At 46.0% G+C, this 25,374-nt stretch overlaps 1 protein-coding gene across 2 annotated transcripts; it reads right to left on the reverse strand.

Moving 5' to 3' along the window:
* Positions 1-5,557: 5,557 nt before the first annotated feature.
* Positions 5,558-25,089, reverse strand: SLC29A1 (solute carrier family 29 member 1 (Augustine blood group)). 2 transcript variants are annotated; one of them, XM_027838459.1, is made up of 14 exons: positions 25,001-25,089; positions 24,645-24,726; positions 22,509-22,590; positions 20,052-20,248; positions 18,754-18,893; positions 17,289-17,423; positions 17,049-17,146; positions 15,318-15,396; positions 11,906-12,082; positions 9,279-9,364; positions 8,845-8,953; positions 8,282-8,367; positions 7,470-7,672; positions 5,558-6,190 (listed from the first exon to the last, which is right to left on the reverse strand). In XM_027838459.1, exons 2-14 carry the CDS (start codon positions 24,671-24,673, stop codon positions 6,079-6,081), a joined length of 1,533 nt encoding a protein of 510 aa, XP_027694260.1. In that variant the 5' UTR covers positions 24,674-24,726; positions 25,001-25,089; the 3' UTR covers positions 5,558-6,078. The 2 variants fall into 2 exon arrangements, with proteins under 2 accessions (XP_027694260.1, XP_027694261.1); XM_027838460.1 differs by lacking the exon at positions 11,906-12,082 and having other exon boundaries at positions 25,001-25,080.
* Between the last annotated feature and the right edge of the window lie 285 nt (positions 25,090-25,374).

Consider the following 25,374-nt stretch of genomic DNA (forward strand, 5'->3'; position numbering starts at 1 on the left):
AATGAATGGTCCAGAGTCATGCCATGCATCAGAGACAAAGCCCATCTCCACCCCTTTCCCAACTAGTTCCTGATTTGCATTATGTTTTTTCCTAAGGATATTACTTATAATACGGGGTCTGGATGGACAGCCACCATCTGGATTTGTCCTCTGTCCCAATCACACTCTGCCTTGTGTTATGTTATTACTTAATTCTGGGGCAGGGGAAAGAGCTTGAATCCTGGCTCTGGCATTTCCTACCTATGTGACCTTAGTCAAGGCACAACCTTCCTGGGCTTTGATTTCTTACATCATTAACATGGCCTGTAAGACCTCTTCTGGCTCTAACCTATGTTCCTTTGATGTCCTAGGCAAAAGTTCTTAACCTAGGGTCTGAGTACTTATTTTCAAATTATATTTTGATAAGTATATTTCAATATAATTGGTTTCCTTTGTAATTCTGTGTAATTTATTTTATGCTTTTAAAAACATAATTCTGAGAAGGGTTCCATTGGCTTCACCAGACTGCCAAAGGGGCCCATGATACAAAAAAGATTAAGAGACTCTATCCTATTAAGATTGTAGAAAAATAAATTTAAAAAAAAATTGAAAGTAGACTTTCAATTTTCACTCATGACAGTCACAGACTATATTGTTGTTGAATTGTTTCAGTCATGTTGGACTCTTTGTGACCCCATTTGGGGTTTTCTTGGCAAAGATACTGTAGTGGTTTGCCATTTCCTTCTGCAGCTTATTTTACAGATGAGGACACTTTGGCAAACAGGATTAAGTGACTTACCCAGGATCACATAGCTAGAAAGTGTCTGAGGCCAAATTTGAACTCAGGAAGATGAGTCTTCCTGACTTCGGGCCTGGCACTCTATCCACTGCATCAGCAAGTAGCTGGGACTTAATAAATGTTTGTTGGATTTATGAATTAACCCAGTTTTCATGAAAATTGAGTCTCACCACATCCTCAAGATAAAGAGGCAGTGTCAGAGGCTGGATTTGAACTCAGGTCTTCCTGACTATCTCCTGTGCCACATAGCTGCCTCATACCACAGATATGACCTAAACACCTAAACACCTAAGATAGAGCACAGGTCTAGTCAGGAGAGCCCTGGTTCCAGGCCTGTCTCAGGCACTTACTAGCTGGGTAACCTCAGATAAGTTATTTAACTGCTGTTTGCCTCAGTTTCCTCATCTGTAAAATGAGGATAATAATAACACCTACCTCCCAGGGTTATTGTCAAATGAAGGTCAAATGTGATAATAATTATAAAGCACTTAGCACAGTGCCTGGCACCTAGTAAATGCTATATGAATGTTAGTTATTATTATTATTATTATTATTAGCAGCTATTAACTCCAAGGTATCTGCATGTTGCCCTCTAATGGCTATAAGCCGCAACTGCAGCTTGGTAGCTGAAAGAACACCCAGGAGAATGTGTAGCATTTTAGTTTTTATGAAACTAACCTTCCAATATATTTTACATGATTGCACATGTATAACCTATACCAATTTGCTTGCTGTCTTGGGGAAGGAGAAGGGAGGGAGGGAGAAAAATTTGGAACTCAAAATCTTTCAAAAAATGAATGTTGAAAATTGTCTTTACATGTAGTTGGAAAAAATAAAATACTATTTAATTCTTCCTAGAAAAAAATAAAATTAAAAATTAAAAAAAGAAACTTTCTAGATGAGGAAACTGAGGCCCTGGGGCCTTTACTCAAGGACACAATGTAAATTAGTGTTGCAGAAATTTGCAATTAGCCAAAACGGTGACTATAAACTATCCAAGCCCACATCCAGAGATCTCACTACTAGGTATATACCCCAAGGAGGTCAAAAAAAGAAAAGTCCTACAGACACCAACATATTCATAGCAGCATGTTTTGTAATAGCATGGAGCTAGGAACAAAGTAGATGCCTCTCAACTGTGGGATGACTAGGCAAGGTATAGTACTCAGATGGAATGGAATATTACATGTCTGCAGAATATTAAAAAATTTCAAGAAGTTTTGACTGTCTTATGTGAACTGATACAGGATAAAGTCAATAGAACCAGGAAAACGATACATTAACAGTAACCACAACGTAAAGGAACCAAAAAAAAACCAAAAACACCCGTCAAATGTAATTTTAATGACCCAAGCCTGGCCCCAAAGATAAGAAAAGAGAGGTGGGGGGCTGTGGATGTGGAACATTGTATATGCCAACAGACTGTTAATGTGTTAGTTTTGCTGAATTGTCTTTTATTATTCTATCTCTTTTTAATTCTTTGTTATAAGGAAGGATGTTCCTCTGGGGAGAGGGGGAGGCAGGTATGGATTCAGACGTGAATAATGAATATGATGTAAAAGTCAAAAATATTCAAAACTAAAGAAATAGTGACTATGAGAATTCTGAGAAATATAGGCAGACAGCTGATGGAAGAGTGATATAAGCAAATCCAGTAAAACAATATACAGAATGACAAACAAAAACCTCAAACTGAATTGTAATTATAACCAAACTTGGCCCCCAGAGAAAAGTTAAGAAAATGAATCTCCCTCCCCTCATTGTCAAAGTAGGGTAGTGTGAGTGTAGAATACTGCATCCTGTCAGATGTGATTCAAATATTGATTATTTTTGTTTAATTGCTTTTAATTTTTTCCTTTTTTTATTCTCTGTTGCTGCTTTTTTGTCTTTGCTCTCCAAGAAGACCCCGACATCAGGGATGCCGTGACTTACAAGTGAGTTGGAATTAAGTGAGGGAGAGCTGGGCAAAATCACCAGCCTCACTTTCTCCTCTGGACCCATCTGGGCCAGATATGGAATAGGACAACTGGAGATGGCCCAGGATGCAGTGAGGGCTCTCTGTTGTAAGAGATGGCATGACTAGCTAAGTTTCCTTCTTTTACTATTAAAGGCAAAAGACAGAAGAAAAAAAAAAGATCGAAATTAAAAGAAAAAAAAAGTTTGCGTTTTAGGGATTGAATAATTGCTCATATCTTCTGACCATCAAGACCAGAGTTCTCACTGCCCCATTAACAGTGGCCTGGTGTCCAAGACAAGAAACTTGCAAGGTGGACCCTAAGAGAGTGAACAGATAATCAGCATGGTTATGTGGTTTTCTTCTGGGGTAGAAGAAGCCGGGAGGGTTGGGTCTTGTGTTTCTGAGAAAGTGGAGTTTGGGGATTGGAGAAGACCACAGAGTTCATCTGGTAGCCCAGATTTCTTCTCCACTCCTCTACTAGCCCATATCCCATATCCCATAAACAGCTCTTCAAATCCCAACTTCCTCCAAGAAACTTTATAGAACTAGTAAGAAGAAATGGGACATGGCTTTCTTCTTTAACCGCCCCCCCCAACTGGCTAACTAGCTGTAGGGATCCAGGACCTCATAGCCCTTGACCCCCTACTACTTTTACTTTTGACCCAAAGAGGATGTTAAATTTATATGTGATTTTTAAGTAGGATGTCAGACTTACAGGCCCATTCTACACTCTGAAATGCAGAGACAATAGCAGAGAAAAGTGGGTTGTAAGCTGTCAAGTCCTATGCAAGTGCAACGAGAGCCTTCAATTAGATAAATAAACCATCTGGCTGCTGTGCTCAGAAACACCAGGCAAGAGGCGCAATCTCCTTGAGTCATTCACTGAACTTCGAAATTAGGGCCAGCAAAAATATTTCCCTGTCTTAGGTATTTTTCTCCCACTGTGTTTGTGTTTTTGTGCGTGTGTGTGTGTGTGTGTGTGTGTGTGTGTGTGTGTGTGTGTATGTGCCCCCTGCATATCTGTGTCTGCACAGTATGTCTGACTGGGAGCCTGCCCAAGGGCAGGGCCTGCCTGTGTCTCTCTGCCACTCACTCACAGTGACACAGCTACTTTGGGTGGTGGATGGCAATGCTTCCTTAAACTTTGCCAGGACTTTTCCATTAAGTTGGGGGAAATCCTTTTTGGGGAAGGGCCCAAGTTCAAGGAAACCCAAAAGACCTGAGCTCACTCCCCTGACACCCAAATCCTGGCCTCCCTCCTCTCAGACCCTTCCCTTCCAGGCACAAGCCTGTTGGGGTGTGCAGAAAGGGTCCAAGGCTGGGCCTTAGGGCGCCAAGCTGGCTAGCTCCCTCATTCTGGGGAGACACAGGCCCCTTGTTCTCCAGGAATCCCGGCAGGAGTGAGAGCTGAGGTGCCAGGGATGGATGCCAAACTTTTGGAGGCTTGAGCCCAGCCTCTGACTCCTTCAGTACAGGCGTCTTAGGAGTCTGGCCGAGAGCTGGGGGGTCTGGGATCCTGCTTGGAGTTCATCTACCCTGGGGCACTTGTGGGGAAGGAAAAAAAGGGAAGAAGCCGGTACATGTGTTTTGTAGGGAGACAAATATTTCAGATGACAATATTTCTGACAGAAAAATGTCCAAGCTAATCTGACAGGTAGAAGAAATATTCTGGATCTGAGGTTAGAGGGAATAAGATATCACTGAAAATTACAAAAGTAGGTTCTATGTACCATTTTTAGAGGCAGAAAGGCTTGTAGGGGGGATAGTGAATTCGACTAAAAAAACCTGGGTTCAAATCTCACCTCTGAATCTTACTAGTTTTGAGACCCTGGGTAAATCACTTTCATTTCTATGCACTTCAAGTTTCCTCATCTATAAAAGGAGGGTCTTGGGCTCAATGATGTTGAAAATTCCTTCTAGTCCTAGTACTGTGATTTTGTTGTTCGATCGCGTCTGGCTCTCCGTGATCCTGTTTTCTTGGCAAAGATACTGGAGTGGTTTGCCATTTCCTTCTCTTTTTACAAATGAGGTCCTTTTTACAATTCATTCTACAGATGAGGAAACAGACAAACAGGGTTAAGTGCCTTGCCCAGGGTCACACAGCTTAGTAGTATCTGAGGTCAGATTTGAGCTCAGGAAAATGAGTCTTCCTGACTCTAGGCCCAACACTATATCCACTGTTCCACCTCGTTATCCTTAGCGCTGTGATACCATGACCTTGATATCACTCCCAGTATTCCCTTAAGGGAATGGGCAGTTCACAGCCCAGAGAAAACACTTAACAGATGCTTGGCCACTGACTCAAGTCTCTCCCTCTTGATGGGCAAAGCCAAGGGCCTTGTGCTCTAGGTCCATCCCTCCCCTCCTGTACCATCTGGGAGCACTTCAGTTACAATGTTAGGAGGGGAGACTGACTCATAGACTGTTAGAGCTGAAAGGGTCATCTAGTCAAACCCTGTCATTTAACAGAGGAGAAAACAGACCCATGGAGGGGGAATGGAGGGCCCCAATCATCTAGGCTCTCCAGCTAATTCAGAGGCAGGACTAGTCCACAGGTCCTCTAGCTTTAAGTCCTGAGCTAATCTAACACTACACTGGATTTCCTCTGTCATCCCTTTGGTGCTCCCCTATTGCCCCACTCCCCACATATGTATAAAGGCAAAAAATATGTTTTGTGAAGCGTGGGCCGTCCCTTCCACGATCATCTGGGAACACCCTCTCCTTAGGATATCCACCTCAAGCAATCACAACCGGCCATCCAGTCCTCTCTCGTTGCCCCATCCACCCCTCCCACAGAATGGAGTTGACGAGAAACACTGAGCAAAAAAAAAAAATCCTCAATGATTTATTTGATGTCTTTGAGGGGCACCTGGTTTCTGTCTTGAGTATAAAAAAGGCAATAAATGGCACTGTACATGAGACATTACATGGAAAGGCTAGGGTTAGGGAAAGTGCTGGGGTTGAATGGATGGAAAAACACGGCCAGAAAAAATATGACCTTAAAGCAATGCTTCATCTTATCCACCTGGCCCCCTGACACCAGACACAGACATACAGAGGGATGGACATGGGGATGGACAGACACACACAGAGCTGTGGGGGGACAAACACTGTTTTGCCGATAGATGGGTTCCATCAGTCAGTCAGTAAAATACTGCAGGAAGCTACTGACCTCTCGGTGCTGTCCTTTGGGACCCCTTCCCCAGGATGACAGCTCTAGCTATTTGGCTCTCAGTGTCCAAAGAAGGAGTTCTGCCCTCCATCCCCATCACAGGTAGTGAGAAAACAGAGGTCAGAAGTGGATGAGGCAGGGCAGGGAGGGCGGCTGGAAGATTCAAAGTAGTCACACTATAGCCCGTAACAGGAAGGATAATAAGGCACCCAGGGCCAGGCCCAGGGAGAGGAAGAAGGCCATGATTGTACCTGCAGTCTCAGCCTCTGAAGGACTCACTTTCCTGGGGGAAGATGGGACAAAAGGCAAGGTTACTCCAAGACTACTGTACCCGGCAATCTCTTCTCCAGACCCAGGACTTCCTCCTCTTCCCCAGAGAAATCCTATACCCCCTTCCAGAATCCACGACACCCAGTTCTCAAACCCTTGGATACTTCTTTCCATCTACTCTACTCACTCTTTCAAAGATAAGAAGTTTATCAATTTAGAACTGGAAAGAACCAGTTCCTTTTTCGGAAGAGAGAACCAAGGCCCAGAGAAATAAAAAGTGACTTGCCCGGTGGTAATAAGTTATCAGAGGTGACATTTGAACCCAGGTCCTTGGAACTCCAAATCCAATAATCTTTCCAAAAATGTACACTTTATGCTCTCCTCCAGATTCAGGATAACTGTGACCTGGCTTAGGGCACCTCTCCCATAGCTCTTCTCCCTTCATTACTCCAGCACACATACCCTCCCCATTTGGTCCCCAACTCCTTGCTAGCTCTAATACTCACATAGCCCATTCAGCAAAGTGTTCCTTCTAGCCCATCCCCAGCATCCTTTATGGCCTTTGAGCCATCATTCTCCCTTCCCCCCTCAGAAGGAGGCTCCACCATCTCCAGCCTTCATTGCTCAGGCCCATATCCTGAATGGGGCCTATGATACCCCACACACCTGAAACTGCACCCTGAATATCAACTATGAAATGTCCTACAGCAAACAAACTACACTTCCCAGAATCCCAAGCTAGAAGCTAGCTTACTTCCTGCCTTCAGCAACAAGAGCTGCAGAGGATCTAGGGAAATGTATGCTGAGGATGCAGGTTGAATGCAGCATGCTGGATGGGCAAATCTTTAGGGAAGGGTAGCCAGAAGAGCTATGTAGGATAGAGCCGGGCACTCCCACTGGCTGAGGCTAATGGGTACCCAGACCTCTCTAACTGTTCACCAAATTTCCCAGTCTCAGACTTTGTCTGTCCTTATTTTCCCACACCCTGACCTTGCTTCTAGGTACACTTAATCCTAGAGGGAGGAGGCTGTCTTCCTCCAATGAGACTGAGGTTCTCAGGTGTACCAAAAGGATTAGCTCCCCACCCCCATTTCTCTCCCCGACCCCCCATCATGCCAAACTCAGAACTTTGAGCATGGACGTGCTGAGGACGATGATTCACATCAGATTCACTGGTCAAAGGATATACTGAGTTCCTGGGCCATCCTACCTGCTGGCTAAGGGTGCTGCCCCAGAAGTCTTGTGCCCAGAACCAGCCCTCCCCCTCTCCTCCCCATGCCCTGCTCACTCACTTGGGGCCAAAGCACATGCAGAGGCTAGCGAGGTAGCCATTGGAGAAGGCAAAGAATATCATGAAGATGATGAACCAGGCATCATGGTTGAAGACCACAGGCAGGTTCTTCCTTGGATGAACATTGCACAGCATCAGCAACGGCACAAACACAATCCTCGCCACTACCAGGGCAGGAAGTTGCCATCGGGTGTCCTTTTTCGGCTGTGGAGAAAAGGCCCCCCAAAGGTCCTTTGTCTCACTGACGGCCCCACAGCAAGGAGAGTCCTCTCCTAAGAGAGGGTCCCTACACTCACCACTCATTCATTCATTCATTCATTTAACATTTATCAATCACTCAATGAGCATTTATTAAGCTCCTGGCCTGGAGACACAAAGATAAATCAGAGATTCTAAACAGCAAAATAAAGCAGTGGAGGATCCCACATATGAGGTACAGCATGTGCCTCAATGAAGTCCCTGGCCCACTAACCACCCACAGGCGAGGACAAGTGATCGCCTGTGTGTTCAGATCTTTCTCTCTCTCTCTCTCTCTCTCTCTCTCACACACACACACACACACACACACACACACACACAAAGAGCACTCTATTCTGGGATATCTCTAAAAGCTTGTAGTCCAGGAAGCTGGACCAGAAACCCCAAACCTAGCTCCACCCACCACACATTCCTGGGTTGGCCAGTTTCAAAGCAGGAGAGGGCAGTTTAGATCCCCTTCCCATAAATAGCTACATGCTTTATTTACTGTTCCATCCTCCAACAAAGTCCTGTGGGGACTCTTACAACATCCCCACCCCCACAAGTCCTACTTACCCACATGTAGACAGTAGTGAGGCTCCGGCCAGCCCAGTCAAAGACATTGAAAGTGACGAAGCAGGAGACAGGAATGAAGTACTTTTCTGGAAGTGAGGCAGTGAAAAATTTTCAAATTAGTATGAGACCCAAAGTGGGGAGGGGGTGGGGTTAAGAGGCAGGACACAGATTCTAGTCTCAACTCTGATCTCTGTGTGGCCTGGAAGAAGTCACTGCCCTCTGCTAAGCTCATTGTTTCTCCAACCGTATGATATATCCTGCTTTTTACCTTCAGGAAAATGATATGAGAACAGAATAAAAAGATGGGAACAGGGAGACAAGGGTTAGGGACACCCTCCTGACCCCCCAAAGTCATTGACCCATTCAGAAGCAGATTTCCCAGTCTTCCCTCCACCAACCCAGTTCCCTATCGTCTCAAAAGGAAAGGGGTCATAAACTTGGTACCCTAAAGACCTCCAAATCCTGGTGAAGGTCTCTTCTTTTTACCTCCCTCATTCTCCAGGCCCTCCCCCTCCAATCCCACACCCAATCCTTCCCTGCCCACCCTGCCCTCCAGCTCTCACTCCAGTCACTGGTCCCTGCAATGGTGGACTGGACCTCAGCGGTCACAGAAGGGAAGATGCCGATGGTGATGGTGAAGACAAAGCAGACAGACAATGCCAGAACCCAGATCTGGGAATTGGAAGAAAAGGGGGTGGTTTCCTCCAGAGGGCACTGGAGCAGGTCGGGGGATAGAGGTGGGGATGGCAGTTCAGTTTCATTCTTGGATGTGTGCTGGGGAGGGGGGTGGAGTGATGAGAAGAGGGGAAGAGAAAAATAAAAATAAAAATCTCTCTTCTCCTGGACCCAGCTACCAATAACACAAGGTCAAAAATGAGGAAAATCATAGATTCAAGATGGGGGAAGAGAACAGAAAGGGTCAAGGCCAACGGGGTAACGGGGATGGGGGAGGACAGGATATGGAGGCAGAAGACCCAGGCTTTCTACCCCTGTCTACCTGTTTGAGGATAGCTATGATGGACGGCCTCTCATGTGCGTTGGGATTTGACATCCCTCCTTCTCCACTATTGGCAGAGTTTTCTCCTGGGGAGAAGACAAGATAAATACATGAAAGGTCATGAATTAGAGGAAAAATAAACTTCTTCTCTTATATAGAATTATACAATCATAGATTTAGAGCTGGAAAGGAATTCTGAAGTCATCTAGTCCAGCCACCTCCCACCCCAACCCCTCATCTTATAAATGAGGAAACTGAAACCCAGGGACCTTAGCCAAGGTAACATAGTATCAGAGGCAGAATTTTAACCCAGACGACCTGACTCCAGGGCAAGTGCCCTTTCCACTGTTTAGCCTCATCTCCTCCCAAGTGGAACCTACTTCCCAAACCGTACCTCCACCTTGTGCCATCAGCAAGGTCCCAGGTCACTGGGAGAAAGACCCCAACAGGGACCCACAAGACAACCATTTCACAGTCCCACTTGACACAATCTCCATGTTCTCTGCTACTCCCTTTCCACAAAGAACCCTAGAACCTCAGAGCTACTACTCATCACTTGGGTCACAAAAATGGCCTCTTGCCTTCTCGAGGCTCCCTTCTCTAATCTATATTTCACCCTGTCCCTACTAGAGGTATTTCCTTATGGAAATACACTATTTTTCATGTGTCACATATCAGAGAGGGAGCTCACTGTCGTGAGGAGAAAGCAGGCCTTGGTCAAGATGTCTGAGATCAAGCTCCCCCTATAACACATACTGGCTATGACTATGGGTTATTCCAGGGATGAGGAACCTGTGGCCTCGAGGCCACATATGGGCTTCGAGGTCCTCAGGTGTGGCCCTTTGACTGAATCTAAACTTCACAGAACAAATCCTTTATGAAGGGGATTTATTAATCACTTCCCTCTAGGCCAGTCCTCTAAGACTATACATTGCAGTATAGTTACTGATCTTAATTAATTAGTACAGGGAATTTCCTCAGTAAGGAATTTCCCTATTAAAATGACATGAAATCACAGGCCTAGACCTCCCACCCCCACACCCCCTCCATACACATGTTTACTATGGTTTACTTCATCACAAACAAAATCATTTCCCTTTTAATAGCCTCTATAATTCAGTCTTGAGCTTCTTACTCAACCTCCTTATTCTTCCCCCCAAAGGTACTCTCTGTTCTAGTCAGTGATTTCCTCAGTGGCCTACAAACATACTACACTCCTATTCCTCTGTGGAAAAGTGGAAAGATAATAGGATTTGGAGTCAAAGGACTCCATGGTCTAGTGGATAGAATGCTGGACTTGGAATCACAAAGACCTCAATTCAAGGCAGCTAGGTGGTACAGTGGATAGAGCACTGGCCCTGGAGTTAGAAGAACCTGTGCTCAATTCTGGCCTCAGAAACTTAATACTTACTAGCTGTGTGATCCTATGCAAGTCACTTAACACCGATTGCCTTGCCAACAAAAAAACAAAAATACAAAGATCTGAGTTCAAATCCCACCTCGGATATGTACTAGCTATAGAATCCAGGCAAGTTGTTTAAATTCTCTGGGACTCAGATTCCTCATCTGTAAAATGAGGTTTTCACTTATCACCTTCTATATCCCTTCAAGCACTAAGATCTTTGATCCTTTAACTCTATATAATTTAACAGTTTGATATAACAATAAAAAGATGTGATATAATAATAAAGCATAACCATAATAATAAATGCTTATTGATTGATAATAGTATCCTGGGCACTAAAAGGAACATAATATCCAAATCAAGTCCACAAGCATTTATTAAAAGCCTATGGAACTATGCTAAGCACTGAGGATATAAAGACAGACAACAAAAAAAAAAACAATTCCTGCCCCTGAGGAGCTCCCAATCTAACTGGGGAGTCAACATACAAGCAATGATGTGAAAACAGGCTACAGACAAGATAAACTGGAGATAATCACAGAGAAAAGGCACTAAGAGGTGACTAAAAAGGTCTAGGAAAGGCTTCTCCTTTGTAGAAGGTGGGATTTTAGTTGAGACTTGAAGTAGCCAGAAGGCCAAGATGAGGAAGAAGAATCATTCCAGTGTCGAGGCATAGCCAATGAAAACGTATGGAGTTGGGAAAGGGAGACAGGGACACAAAGAAAGGCCTGCCATTACAGAGTTTGCAAGCTAATGCTGGTTCCAATCTATTCTGTTCTGGCCAGGCCATTATCTCTAGAGCACCGAGTTCAACTCTGGGCACTCTATTTTAAGAAAGAGGTAGACAAGCTGGAGTGTATCCAGGAGAGGATGGTTGAGAGGAGAGGAGAACATACTTTATGAGGATCAGTCAATAGCCTGGAGAAGGTAAGACTGAGAGGTGACAGAGGACAGCTATTTCCAACGATGTAAAGGGCTAGACTTGTTCTGTTCGAACTCGAAGGGCAGGAACTAGGAGCAATGGATGGAAGTCACAGGAAGTCAGTTTTGGATCTGACGCCAGGAAAAGCTTCCTGACAATCCGAGCTGTTTGAAAATAGAAGAGGCTTAGGATCATTCACTGGATGAGGACTTCTTAGGTCATTTAGTGCTCACTGTTCAGATGCGAGTACCAGCTGGGTAAAGTAGAAAAAGAGGGGATTCTTGGATGGGTCAGACTAACCGCCAACTGAGGTCCCTCCTAGTTCTTGGGTTCCTTGCTTTTGTGAACTTGGGCAAGTCCCTTCTCCTTTCTGGGCTTCTGTTTCCCCCCAGAAGTAAATCGAAGACAGTAACACTACCCAAGAGGAAGTGTGGCTTAGTGCAGAGGTGTCAAACTTGCAGGACCTCCGCAAAATTCCTGAGTGAGCCAGAACCAGATGAAAACGTAATTGATAAATGTTTAACAAAATAAACTGAAAAATACAATACAACATAGATAATGTTAATTTGTGGTTTTCTAAGTCAATGATCAGGTTTCTATTTGAGTGATTCCACTGGCCACCCTTGAAGTGTAGAAGACCTGGGTTAAAGTCCTACTTGCACATGACCCATAATGGCTGTGGGACCCTTGGCAAGTTCCTTTAATCTCTTCAGGCCTCAGGTGAAACATCTCTAAGACAGGAATTTTCAAAGCAAGAATGGATCAGCTTTTGGTAAAGGAAATTCCTCACCAGGAACACTACTGCAATCATAAGTCCAGTCCAAAAAAAAAACTACCTACTTTTCACTGTGGTGGTGAGGAAATCACCCTTCTGACCTCTAAAATGCTATATAAGGGGCAGCGGGTATGCCTGGGCCCCTCCCCCAGCCCCATGACTCCAGTGGATGCTTCTTTGGCCCTTTGGGCCACCTGCACATCTCCGTCTTCACCATCCTCATGATTCTCACCAAGGATACCTTTGGCAAGGTGATGCTAGCCGAGAAGACACTGAGTCTCTGATGAGCTGTTTGCCATTAAGATCCTAGAGAAGGATATGATGGTGCAGGTGGCAGACTAAAGAAGAAGCCCATCCTGGCTCTGGGGGGGGGGGGGTTGCAGGTGGGCAGCAGCTACACTCCCTTCCATCTTCTAGGTTACCAACTATACTTTGTGATGGAGTCCATGACGGGTGGGAACCTCCCGTACCACATTTCAGCAACTGGGCAACTCTGGACCTCATTCACTCATGCTGAATGTGGATTCAGCAGTTGGACAAGTTTACAGGTACCTCATGTACCACACTCACTAGCTGGGCAGGTCCTATTTAGGGAAACTGCCATTGGCCTCATCTTCCCACACAACCAGGGCATCATCTACAAGAACCTGAAGCTGGGTAATGTGATCTTGGACACACACAGACACATCAAGATCATGGACTTTTTTTTTGGCATGAGCAAGGAAATCATCTCCCCTGGGACCACAACCTGGACCTTCTGTTGGATCTTGGACTATGTCGCCACTAAGATTATCGCCTACCAGTCCTATGGTAAGACAGTGAACTGGTGGTCCTTTGGAGTCCTGCTGGAGGAGATGCTGGTGGGATGGCCTCCATTTGATGGAGAGAATGAAGAAAAACCGTTTCAGGCCATCATGAAGCAGATCATCTCCTACCCAAAGGCATTGTCCCAGGAGGCAGAAGCAATGAGCCAGGGGTTCCCCACTAAATACTCAGGGAAGTGTGTGGGCTTTGGACCCGATGAGGAGGCTGCCATCCATGTATGTGGCTTCTTCTGTTGGACCTAGAGGGGCTGGAGAGTGTCCCTCCCTTTGAGCCACGACCGTGTGGCTGCAGTGGTGAGAATTTTGACAAATTCTTCAGTTCTTTGGGCCCTAGTGCTGAATTCAGCTGACCGTCAGGTGCTGGCCAACACTGATGAAGTTGATTTCCAGAGCTTCATCTATGTCAATTCCAACTTTGTATATCCATATACCTGAGTGATCTCCAGTCCCAGGTCTGATGGCAGCCCAATGCCTGTCCTGCAAGCACACCTTGCTGGACCCAGGTCCTCCTGCTTCCCTCAGAGGGTGGGGCTGGGGGGGAGCAGTTCTCAGATCTTTGTATTGTCTACTCTTTCCCTACCTAGGATTTGCATCCTCCATTCCCTGCCTCATCCTAGTCTACCTTCCTAATTCTAGTATCCCCCCCCTCCCCCCCCCCCCCTCCCCCCGCCCCCCCTTCTTCCCCCCGCCCCCCCCCCCCCCCCCCCGCCCTGGTGTTCCCCGACAGCCAGTGTTCTAAAACTTCCCCTCCCTCCCAAGCACGGCTCAACTCTCCACTGCCATGTGTGACTCAAGTCTCAGCTTTCATGAAGCCCTGGATTCACTTCTCTGGGCCCTGAGGGCTTCTTTCATTCTCAGTCCCCACATCTGTCTGCTCATCCCCACCTCTCAAGGCTGGGAAATAAAGTTGGGGTTTGACGCTGAAAAATAAATATACAATGCTACATAAGTGAGAACTATTATTATGATTCCTGCCTCTTTTCATTCAGTTTCTTCAGCTTAGGCCCTCCATCCTTCCTTCCTTCCTCCAACTAAACCCTACCAATTTTTCAAGTCTGACCTATTCCCAGAGGCCTTAGAAGACAATACAACCACAAACATCTGTTAGGGCTCCTATTTTTTTTTTTTAAAGAAGTCCCATCTTACAGAGAGAGCCCTGCTAAGGGAGTGCCAGGGGATGTGCAAAGTTTAGACAACACAAGATCCCTGCCCTCATGAAGGTTACAGTCTAGCACAGGGATGTGTCATATACACAAAGCGCAACCATACTTAATTTTACGCGATGAGCCCACACTACAGAGGGTTCATAAAATAAAGTGCTGCGTGAGTTTGGGGGTGAGGGTGGTACTCTGGTCAAAGGAAGACTTTTGGAGGAGAAAGCATTTGAGTTGAACCTTACAAAGTGGGCCCTAGCTCACACAGCTCTCTACTTCCTCTGAAGACTTCTTGCACAGACAGTCCGAACCTTGCAATTCTCAGCACATCCTTGTTTTTCCTAAATTACTTCACATCTATTCAATCTGTGTCCCCAGGTAGGATATAAGTTCCTCAAGGGCAGGCATCAATCATAACTTGTATTTCTTCACATAGCAGCTAGCCCAGAGACCATATCTAGAGTTTCTGTTTGTTTGTTTTTTGTTGTTGTTCCTTTGTTTTCAAGATAGGGTCTCCCAATCTTGCCCCAGGCAGTAGATTTAGCAGCCATTCACAGGCCTGACCCAATTGGTGTTCTGCCATTTCAGACATGGTCTGATTTGCCCCTCCTTGGGCAGCATGATGCAACTCCCCACAACCACACTCAGTATACTCCCTAAGGGCCCACCATATTAGTGCAGTACTTATGGCAGACACCAGCCTGGGTTTTGCCCTACTGCAGTTCAGTACTCGACCTCAACCAATCCCACCAGCCTCAGTCTCCCCTACAGCAGAGAATACAGCCACATGCCGCCATGCCCAGTCATATTTTGTATTTCTTCTGAACCACCTGTCCCAGAGGTCACATTTTTTTCTGTATCCTTCACAGCACCTAACATATAAAAGACTTCTCTCTTCCTCCTTTGAGTATGTATTCCCTCAGAGCTGCCTCCCTCCCACTGCTCTAGGGCCCAGGTACCTCTTCGAATCAAATCCATTTTGGTTTCCTGCTCCCCAAGAGCTTCTATCTTGACTTGCTGGTAATACTGGTAGAATTTCTGGCAGGGAAAAAGAAAGAGAAGGGGCACCTCAGACTGAGATTCTTCTCCCCAATTTCTAACTCTTTATTTTATTTATTATTTAGTTAGTTATTTATTTTAAGCAATTGGGGTTAAGTGACTTGCCCAGGGTCACACAGCTAATAAGTGTCAAGTGTTTGGTCTGAGGTCAGATTTGAACTCAGATCTTCCTGACTTCAGTGCTCTATCCACTGTGCCACCTACCTGCCCCACCCAATTTCTAAATCTTCAATCATCTACCCTTAGGATCACAGATCTAGGACCTTGATCTAATCCAACCCCCTTATTTTATGCTTTTAGGGGGAGAAGGGAATAAAACTTTATTTACATGTATGAGCACTGAAAAATAAACAAACACGGGGCAGCTAAGTGGTGTAGTGGATGAGCACCAGCCCTAGAGTCAGGAGGACCTGAGTTTAAATCCTGGCTCAGACATTTCACACTTACTAGCTGTGTGACCCTGGGCAAGTCATTTAACTCCACTGCCTAGCTAAAAAGAAAAGACCTGAAAAATAAACAAACATGGCAACTGATCGATATGCCTTCTCTGTCCCTCCCAAAACCTGGAAGAGCTGGGGGGTAGCAGAGAGGGAAGCCTCACCATAAGTATCCTTGAACCCCAGGGGCAGGGGGTGGAAGGAGTACAAACATACTGTCCTTTTCTCTAGGTCCCACGGTAGGGAAAGGTCTTTGGGATCATTTGTCTACTGGCCAATTACTTTGTCTTTTTTTTTTGCTAGGCAATGGGGTTAAGTGACTTGCCCAGGGTCACACAGCTAGTAAGTGTTACCTGTCTGAGGCTGGATTTGAACTTAGGTCCTCCTGACTTCAGGGTTGGTGTTCTACCCACTGCGCCACCTAGCTGCCCCACTGGCCAATTACTTTGAGAGGGAGGACATAGGACAGAGGCGTCAAACTCATGGCCCAAACCAGAAGAAAACGTGATTGGAAAATGTTTAACAAAACAAATAAACAACATAGATAGTATTAATTTGTAGCTTTCTAAGCCAATAATATGCAGCTAGCAGAGATCCTTTCTTTCTATTTAAGTTTGACACCACTGGCTTAGAGGCAGAAGGGGGTTCCTGAAGTACTAAAAGGGGAGGAGGATTGTGTATATTCTTTTGGGGGTGTAGTTCTTGGAAGAAAAAGAGAGGGGCCTAGGCAGCCTTAACCCCCTCATTTTATAGGCAGCATTGGGTCTGAAGTCAGGAAAAACTGAGTTTAAGTCCAGCCTCAGATACTTATTGGCTGTGTAACCCTGGGCAAGTCACTTAACCTCTGTTTGCCTCAGTTTCCTCATCTGTAAAATGGGGATAATAATAATAACACCTATCTGCCAGGGTTTTTGTGAAGATAATATCTATATATTCATAAAGCACTCTGCAAACCTTAAAACACTATATACAAGTTAGCTATTTATTTTTATTGTTATTATTTTTACCACCACTACTACCACTACAGATCAGGAAACTGATGCCCAGAGAAAGAAACGATTTGTTCAAGTGGCAGAGTCAGTATTTCAAACCCAGGTGGCCAGATTCCAAATCCAGCTCCTTTTCCACTATGTTACACTGTGTCTATTGTTCAGGAGCCCCCACCAGAGGACAGACTTCTTCCCTTTATCTTACCAGGCTAGGCAGGACCAAGTAGCATGAGATAGAAATGACAATGACACCACAAGCAGTGATAAAGTATCCAAAAGCACTCTGTTCCAGTTCTGAACCACCTAAGGAGGCAGAGAGAAAGGAAATTACTCACAGAGGGGGTGAGAAAAGTGATCCCTGCCGGACCTCCATCCCTAACCCATCCCCTAGGGCCATTTCCCCTCCCATCCACCCCTAGGTAGTCACAAAGAAGTGTGAACTCACTAGCAATGGCACAGATCATGGCCACAGCAGCAAAGGTTCCGGCCAGACCCTGGCCGCTCATGATGGGAACTGTATAGCTGGCAGGCAGGAGGCCAGCCAGGCCAAACAGGCTGCCCTGAAGAATGGCTCCAAATGCTAAGGAGAACACAGGACATGGGATAAGGGAAGGGGACAGAAAGGAGCCAACCTCAAGGCATGAGAGGAGGTAAGATTGTAAGCTCCTCGAAAGCAGGTTCAGCCTTTCTTTTTTCAGCACTTAGCATAGTATCTGACACGCAGTGGCTGCTTAAATAAATATTTAATGAATTGAATTGAACAGAGAGGGGACTGAGGGAAAGCAAGTAAGTCCCAGAAGGGTGTTACAAGAGGTAGTGAAGACTGGAGGACAGTGAGAAAGCCACTGGCCACATTCTTTCAAGGAGGGAGACCCAGGCAAACATTTCTTCATTTCCTATCAGGCTGCACTCTCATCATGCCTTAGGGTATCTTCTCCTTCCCACTTCGGTCTTTCAACTTCCTTTTAAGTGTTGTCTTCTCCACTAGAAAATAAGCTCCTTGAGGGCAGAAACTCTTTTTTTTTTTTTTTTGCATGCATTTGCATTCCCAGCACTTAGCACTGAAGCCAACACATAGTAAGCACTTAATAAATGCTTGCTGACTGACTATTTCTCCCAGCCTGGGAGGCTAAGGAGGCCCCAATTCAAATCGGTGACGGAAATGAAGATATAATGTGGGGAGGGCAGGTAGGTGGGGGAATGGATAGAGTGCCAGCCCTGGAGTCAGGAGGATGACCTGAGTCCAAATCTGACCTCAGACACTTACTAGTTGTGTGACCCTGGGCAAGTCACTTAACCCTGTTTGCCTCAGTTTCCTCATCTGTAAAATGAGCTGGAGAAGGAAATGGCAAACCACTCCAGTAACTTTGCCAAGAAAACCCTAAATGGGGTCATGGAGAGTCAGACATGACTGAAACGAATCAACAATAACAAACTGGAGGGAGTAAGCAGAAGTGGCTGGTCAAAGATACTCCTTTCCACAGAGTCCACTTTGCAAAGAGAAATGGGTGCTGTGGGATTCAGCCCTTGGGATTCCAGCGAACTTTTGCTTCATCTTGCCCGGAACTATGTTTCCATACTACTTCTCACCCAACTCTATGCTGTGTCCTCTCCACCCAACCCTTTCCAGCTCCCCTTTTGGAATGGAAGTTCCTTGAGGGCAGAATTGTTTTGCTTGATAATATCTGTATTCCAAGGGTTTAGCACATCCTAGTAGGCCCTTCATAAATATTCTACCTATCTATTTATTCATTCACCTATCTATCTCTATATGGAACAGGAAATGAAGAGACGGGAAGAGATATCAATCAATGAGGGAGGGAGGGAGGGAGTCCCCACTGGCTCTCTGCCAACCCCTCAGACTCCCCAGTCAGATCTCTTCTTCCCTGAAAACTCCCCAGAGAACTCACAATTGATAATAACAATCTTGACCATGGTGAGAGTGAAGAAAGTCATGGGATCAAGGTTCACTTTCACCAGGACAGCCGTCACGGCAAACATCAGCAAGATGGCCACCAGACTGCCCAAGATCCTCAGGGCCTGAGGGATCCTGCAGAAAGAAGAAAAGGAAGAAACATCGGTCAAATCTACATTCCCTCTTCCCAGAGTTGAGTCAGGGGAAGCACAGGTTCACAGGCTCACGTGGGGAGGGGAGGGGAGGGGAGGGCATGGAGCAGAGAGGAGGGCGATAAAAAAGGATTCAGGACAAGCTAGGAAGGAAAGAAAGGCATGTGGCAGAGAATGGGCAAAGAATAAGCTCAGAGGACTTCAAGCTGGAGGGACCCCTTGGAGATCACTAAACAGGTCAAAAATACTTATATTCAGATACGGCCTCAGATACACACAGTGACTCACTTAAATTCTTTGATCCTCAATTTTCCCCATACTGAAAATAGAGGTAAAATAACTCCTACATCATAGGGTTCTTGTAAGGATTAAACGAAATAATGTAGGTAAGGCATTTTGTGAATCTTAAACCATTATACAAATGGGAATGATTACTATTGATTCCAATCCCCTCATTTCACTAAAAAAAAAAAAAAATCTTATTGATAGACAGTTATCCCTTCCACATCCAGGGGGTTAGGGGCATGGTGGAAAATCTGTGTAAAATTGTTTGTCCCTCCCTTTGTACCCGAGAAGAAGCCTGAATTATCATGGTATTAGAAGATAAACTATATTGATATTATCCCATACTATACTATACATGTATTTTATGCACTTCTGAGTTTCCAAATTTTTTCTGTGTTATCTGCTGGCCTTTGCATGTCCTCTGTGGCTTCTGTAAAACTCCCCCAGAATTCCTATTTAATTTTTTATGTCAGCCCATGATATACTGAAACCACAATGGGGAAAAGTTGTTATGTAGAAGGGATAACTGAAATTTGTTTTTATCATAAGCATTTCTGGGGAAAAGAAAAACTCTCTAACCCTCTTCTAAGATGGAACCTTCTCTTGCTACCAAATAAAACAACTGAGCAAAAACATCCAGCGTAGCAGCAGCAACACTGGATAAAGTACACAAAATTCTGCCCTAGAAGCTTCCCACCACTCTGCCATCCCATAGGAAAAAAGAAAGGGTGATGACGGATGCCAGAGAGCTGCTCCCTGATCTGTGTGAGCCTGGGCAGGTCATCACTCTTTCTATTGCTGAAGCAAGGAGTTAGGGGACCAGGGAAAAGAGATGAGTCATAGAAGGTTCAATTACCTCTGATGTAGGAAAGAGTTGAGACAGGTGAAGACCAGAAGGGGAAGCATGGCACATATGGTCATGACATTGTTGAAAATGGAGTCCAGGAAAGTGGGCTTCAGTGGGGGTGATGATGTAGCAGTAAGGAGGTCCCTGTTTTCCTCTGTTAAGACATCCGAATTATTCTGGGGTGGGCCCAGTCGGCTTCTGAAGTACTGAGGAGAGACGTGGATAGTGAGGAATGCTCAACAGGTACCAAGGTACTCACATGCACACAGAGACCCACTAGCAAATCTCAGCTCTCAGCACATTCACAACAGCCTGAATGCAGAAGCAGATGAAAATCCAGCTGACTTCTAGTAAGTTACACAATACTGAAATTTGCAAAAATATGTAAAAAAAAAATGCCACTGTTCACTAATTTTTAAAAAAAGGAAGACACCTTGGTCCCAAGCCCATCTTGGAAACTAAGAAGTTATAAAGGAAGGAGGCTATATACTGTAGTAGAAAGAGTATTAGATTTGGAATCGGAGGAGGACCTGGACACATTGTCCTGACTCTGCCACTTACTACCTGGGTGACCCCAAGCAAGTCACTTTCTCTCTGGGCCTCAGTTTCCTCATGTCTAAAATGAGGAGACTTCTTGAAATGTAGGATCCTATAATATTCCTTGGATGGCTCTTCATTCACCTACACAATTATTCCTTTCACTAGTAGCGATTGTAATCCACCCGTGCCTACTTGGTTCTTTTCCCTGCCTTCCCAGAAATCCTTCTAAGATGATCCACCCAACATGTAGGGGAGGCCTTCCTCTTGGTTAACACAGAGGTGTGCTTCATTTCTTCTATCAGTGTATCCAGACTCACACTGGGTCCCACATATATAAGAGTACCAACAGTGGACACCTGAGTTTTTTCTTTTTTTCTTATATGCGAAACATATTTCCATGTTAGCCATGTTGCCAAAAAAACAAAAGGCAAGAAAACTAAAGAAACACAGTCTAACAAGTCTAGCAGTCTAGACAGATGATGAGGTATTGAGTGAGGAGCTGAGTCAGGAAGGCTTGGGTTCCATTCCCACCCTATGACACATACAGGCTATGGGACCCTGGGGTCAAGTCACCTCAGCTCTGAGTGTCCAGCAACCTCTCTAGGACTCTGAGTTATAAATGAGTTAATGGATCTGCAAGGGTGGAGGAAGAGTCCTATAATCAATGAATCACAGGTCTAGTTTAAAAAAAAAAAAAAGACAGTACAGAAGTTATAAGACTCTGAACACCATCTCCTTTCCTAATCTCGTCTCCATAGGCAGACAAGGCCCCGTAGAGCCCTGTTGCATTTTTATCTGCGCAGAAGAACAGAGAATTGAAGTTAGTCACACTCTTAGGTGAGGTCACACACAACAAGTAAGTGTCAGAGGTGGCATTCAAATCCCTATCTTCCCGACTTCAAAATCAGATCTCTGTCTATTACAACACACAACTCTGTGCTTGGCCATGGCTAAGGTCGCTGGAGATGAGTTTCACCAGCTAGTGAAGAGGAGCTAGGCTGGTCATTGGACAGCAAATACATTCTATCACCTAGACTGAACTCAAATCAGCTTTTTCCAAGTCAGTAGAGCACGTCAGAACTACGAGAACCTAGGGGTCCCCACCACACCAGCATGAGATTGCAGAGTACTTTAGAGAAGAATACACACAAACCTATTTCCCCATTCACAGAAATATACTTGGAAGGCACCTTGAAGCAACCACATACGTCAGGGGCTCTTCGCTTTTTTGTGTGTTATGGAGCCCTTTGGCAATCTGGTGAATCCTATCCTCTCTTTTCAGGAGAATGTTTTTTTTAAATTCATAAAACAAAATACATAGGATTACAAAGGAAAACAATTATATTGAAACACAGCCATCAAAATATATATTTAAAAAAATGCAGGGAGGCCAGGTTAGAATTTCTGATCTAAGGGGTAGCTAGGTGGCACAGTGGATAGAGCACCAGCCCTGGGGTCAGGAGGGCCTGAGTTCAAATCCAGCCTCTGACGCTTATTAACTGTGTGAACCTGGGCAAGTCACTTAACCCTGACTAGCTTCCTCCACCCCACTCCACCAAAAAAGAACCTCTGATCTAGTCTAATCCACTAATTTTCGGAGGAGGAAACCAAGTCTCTGAGATGTAGTAACGTGACCAAGTTCTGACATCAGACTCAAGACTACAACTCAAGTTGCCATATTCCCATGTCCAGGGTACTCTCCACTACCCAACAATACTGCCTTTTCCTCCTCCCATCCCAGTGGACAGAAACACTTCCTTCCTCCCAGGATGGACATGTCATCTAGCTACATCCTCACATCACACCCTCCAGTATCTCCTCCAAGTACCTTACTGTACACCGATTTCCCACGGTGCCCCGGGGAAGGTGTCCACCCTTTGTCCCTTGCCAAATGCTCTACCATCTTCCCCCTCTCCCAAGTCTCACCATGGTGGCAGTCATAAAGAAATTCCATGGCAGCAGGGTGCCCAGCCCCAGCATGAAGAAGATAAGCCATACTGCTTTATACCTGGAAGAAGAGAGAGGAAAGGCACACAGAATGGATGAGTGGGATGCCCCAGGTTCAGTCCCTAACAAAAAGGACAGCCTACCCCTTACTCCTCATTTCACCCCCAGCCTCCTCCAATCCATAGTGACCCTGAGCAAACTCTTGACTTGGCTTTTGTGTCCCCTTCCCAAGGAACGGTACAGTGAGGAAAGCCTTTCCTGCCTTCCATGGATAGGGATAAAGATTAAAAAGAAATAAAGACTGAGCTTTTCCTGCCCCCCAAGGAAAAGGATAAAGATAAAGAGAGATAAGAAGGGAACTCTTCTTGGTTCCTGTGGAGGGGAATAAAGATAAAGAGATAATAAAAAGTGCTTGGAGAGCTCTTGTGAGGAGTCTAGTGGGAATATGGAGACCTCTACCTCTGTTGCTTTCAGAAGGGAAAGTGTTCCATTAAATGTATCCTGCCTATCACCTGTGTCTCTCACCTGCTCTGCCTCTATCTGCCTAGTTGCAGGAAACTGCTGGAGAGACAGGCTCAGGGACAAGTTTCTCCCAAGGGATAAACACAGGGCTGACACTATATCTGTGCCTTGGTTCCCAGCCCCCACTGACCCACGGGGACCTTAAAGGCTGGGAACACCAGTTCAATTCCATACAGTTCCACAGAGAAAGGGTGGAGGGAATGGGGGGGAGGGGAGGAAGCAAGAAAACCAAATACACAGCAAATATCCCTCCTTCCCCTTTCAGCTAGAAATGATTATGCTGCTGCCTGTTGGGGGGTAGGATGGGAAGGGGAATGTCTAAGGTTCCCTACAAAAGATGGGAAATCAGGGAAACCAAGCTTCCTAGTACCTCTGCTTGGCCCTTCCAGTATAGGGTGGGTGGGAGAAATGAACTTGGGAATCCAGGGTGTGTATGTATGTATGTGTGTGTGTTTGCTGTCTTCTCCAGACCAAAACCGGCTCTGTTGGTCACATAGGGTGGGACCATGGGAACAGGGCAACAAGATGTCACTCAGGTTAAACCTAGTTAATAGTTAGGGTTTTCCTAGTTTGTGGGGAAAAGGAGGAAGGAACTATTCCCCAACCCACATTAGGGCAGTTATACTCCTCACCACCCACCCCCATATCAACCACTGTCTGGGACAGGCTGAACCACAGGGGTAGGATTGGGATCATGGCTAGAACACCAGGAGAAAAAGTCTGAGCTGTTTCCCCAACCAAGAGGCAGGGAGGCTGGGTTTGGAAGCCAAGAGGGCTGAGTAGGATGATGGGGTGAGAGAGATCAAATGATAGGTCCCTGATGGTATACGGAATGTAGGGATGGGATGGATAGCAGAGGAAAGATGAATCTGCCAAAGAGTGAATAGTGAATGATCAGAGATGGAGCATGGGGCACTTTGACAGGTATACTGGGGGCAGCGATGTAAAGAGTGGGATAGGAAATGAGATTAGGACAAGAAGGAGACCAAAAAAGTGTAGGAAGGCTAGAGATGAAGCAGGGAAGTACTGAGAGAGGGTGACAAGGGAAAGAGTGAGCAGAGAATACGACAGGGAAAGGGGACACGAATCCACAGGGGGGCAAAAGTGACGGCAAGACTCAGACGGGGCTTATCCAAGGAAGAGGTCCCACAGAGAGAAGAAGGGTGGTGGTGGTAGCAATGACAAAGTTTTCCAGATGTGCTGGCAAGGGAGAAACAGAAGCTGCCAAATATCCTTCCCCATGGGGAGAGGCTGGAAGCCAAGGCCGGCTAGCTGAGGGGAGCCAGCAGCGGCAGGGTGGAAACAGTGACGGAATGGGAAGAGGCCCAGGCCATCCTACATGCCTGTCTCCCACTGACCAAGCACCCAGCAAACAGCTCAGATCTGGATTTCCTCCTCATTGGCAGGTCTGGGCCTGACTCACAGGTGTCCAACAGGAAGGACTAGTAGACAGAGGGAGCCCTGAAAGTTATACCACTACCCCTTCCCCCAGCTCCACCGCAGAGACCTCTATGCTTCCTCTCCCCGCCCCCACCCTCCACCCTTACCAGAAACCTTCTCGACCTTCAGGACTCCTTCAGGACTCCGTCATACCTGTCCTGTGGCCTGTGCTTGGTCGTCATGGCAGTGTTGCCCCTGGCTCCACGCGGCTTCCAGCTCTGTCAGTCTGGGGGTCCTTGGAGGGGGAAGGGGGCAGAGTTGGTATAAGTCCCCCTCCCTCCCTGCCCCAGACCCTTCTTTGTCCCATAGTGGCATAGTACTAGGTGAACTCCAAACTTCACTATTTTTGTTGGAGTTGTCCCTGCCTGACTCCCTCCCTACCTCCCAAAGGGGACCCCATCATGCCTCAACCTACTCCCCAGAACAGCCAAGACAGCCACCAAAGGAAACAAGAGTCCTGGGAGTTCGCCCCCACCCCACCCCACCTCGTCCGCTAACTGTGGCAATACCTAGTTCCCCGCCACTGCCACCGCTATTTTTATCCAGCTCTGGAGCAGTCTGTAGCCGGGAAACAGGAGAGGAGGAAGCAGAAGGGAGGGGGTAATTGGAAGGCAAAGAGAGAAGAGACAGACAAGAAAAGAGGAGACTGGAAGGACAGTGAGAGAGACCAGGGAAGAAGACAGGAGAGTGGGGGAGGAAGTAGGGAGGGAAGCAAAATAGAAAAGAAGGAGGCAGAGATAGATACCGGAGGGAAGAAAGCGGCAGAGGGAAGGTACAAAACAGAGGGAGGAGGAGAAGCTAAAGGACAAAGAAGGGCGAGAAGACAAGCGCCACACAATCATCCTCCTCTCAGAGGCACCTGGCCCGGCTCCCTAAAAATCCT

The sequence above is a fragment of the Vombatus ursinus genome, unplaced genomic scaffold (genome assembly GCF_900497805.2).
Source record: "Vombatus ursinus unplaced genomic scaffold, bare-nosed wombat genome assembly UNPS02014826.1, whole genome shotgun sequence".
In the NCBI taxonomy this organism is placed as follows: domain Eukaryota; kingdom Metazoa; phylum Chordata; class Mammalia; order Diprotodontia; family Vombatidae; genus Vombatus; species Vombatus ursinus.

Excerpts from the sequence above, each read along its gene's own strand:
- SLC29A1 (XM_027838459.1), bottom strand. The coding sequence starts at position 24,673 with ATGACGACCAAGCACAGGCCACAGGACAG. Across the intron at positions 18,894-20,051 it reads AACTCTTTCCTACATCAGAG|GATCCCTCAGGCCCTGAGGA; the intron begins GTAATTGAACCT and ends TTCTTTCTGCAG. Across the intron at positions 17,424-18,753 it reads CAAGATTGTTATTATCAATT|CATTTGGAGCCATTCTTCAG; the intron begins GTGAGTTCTCTG and ends TGTTCTCCTTAG.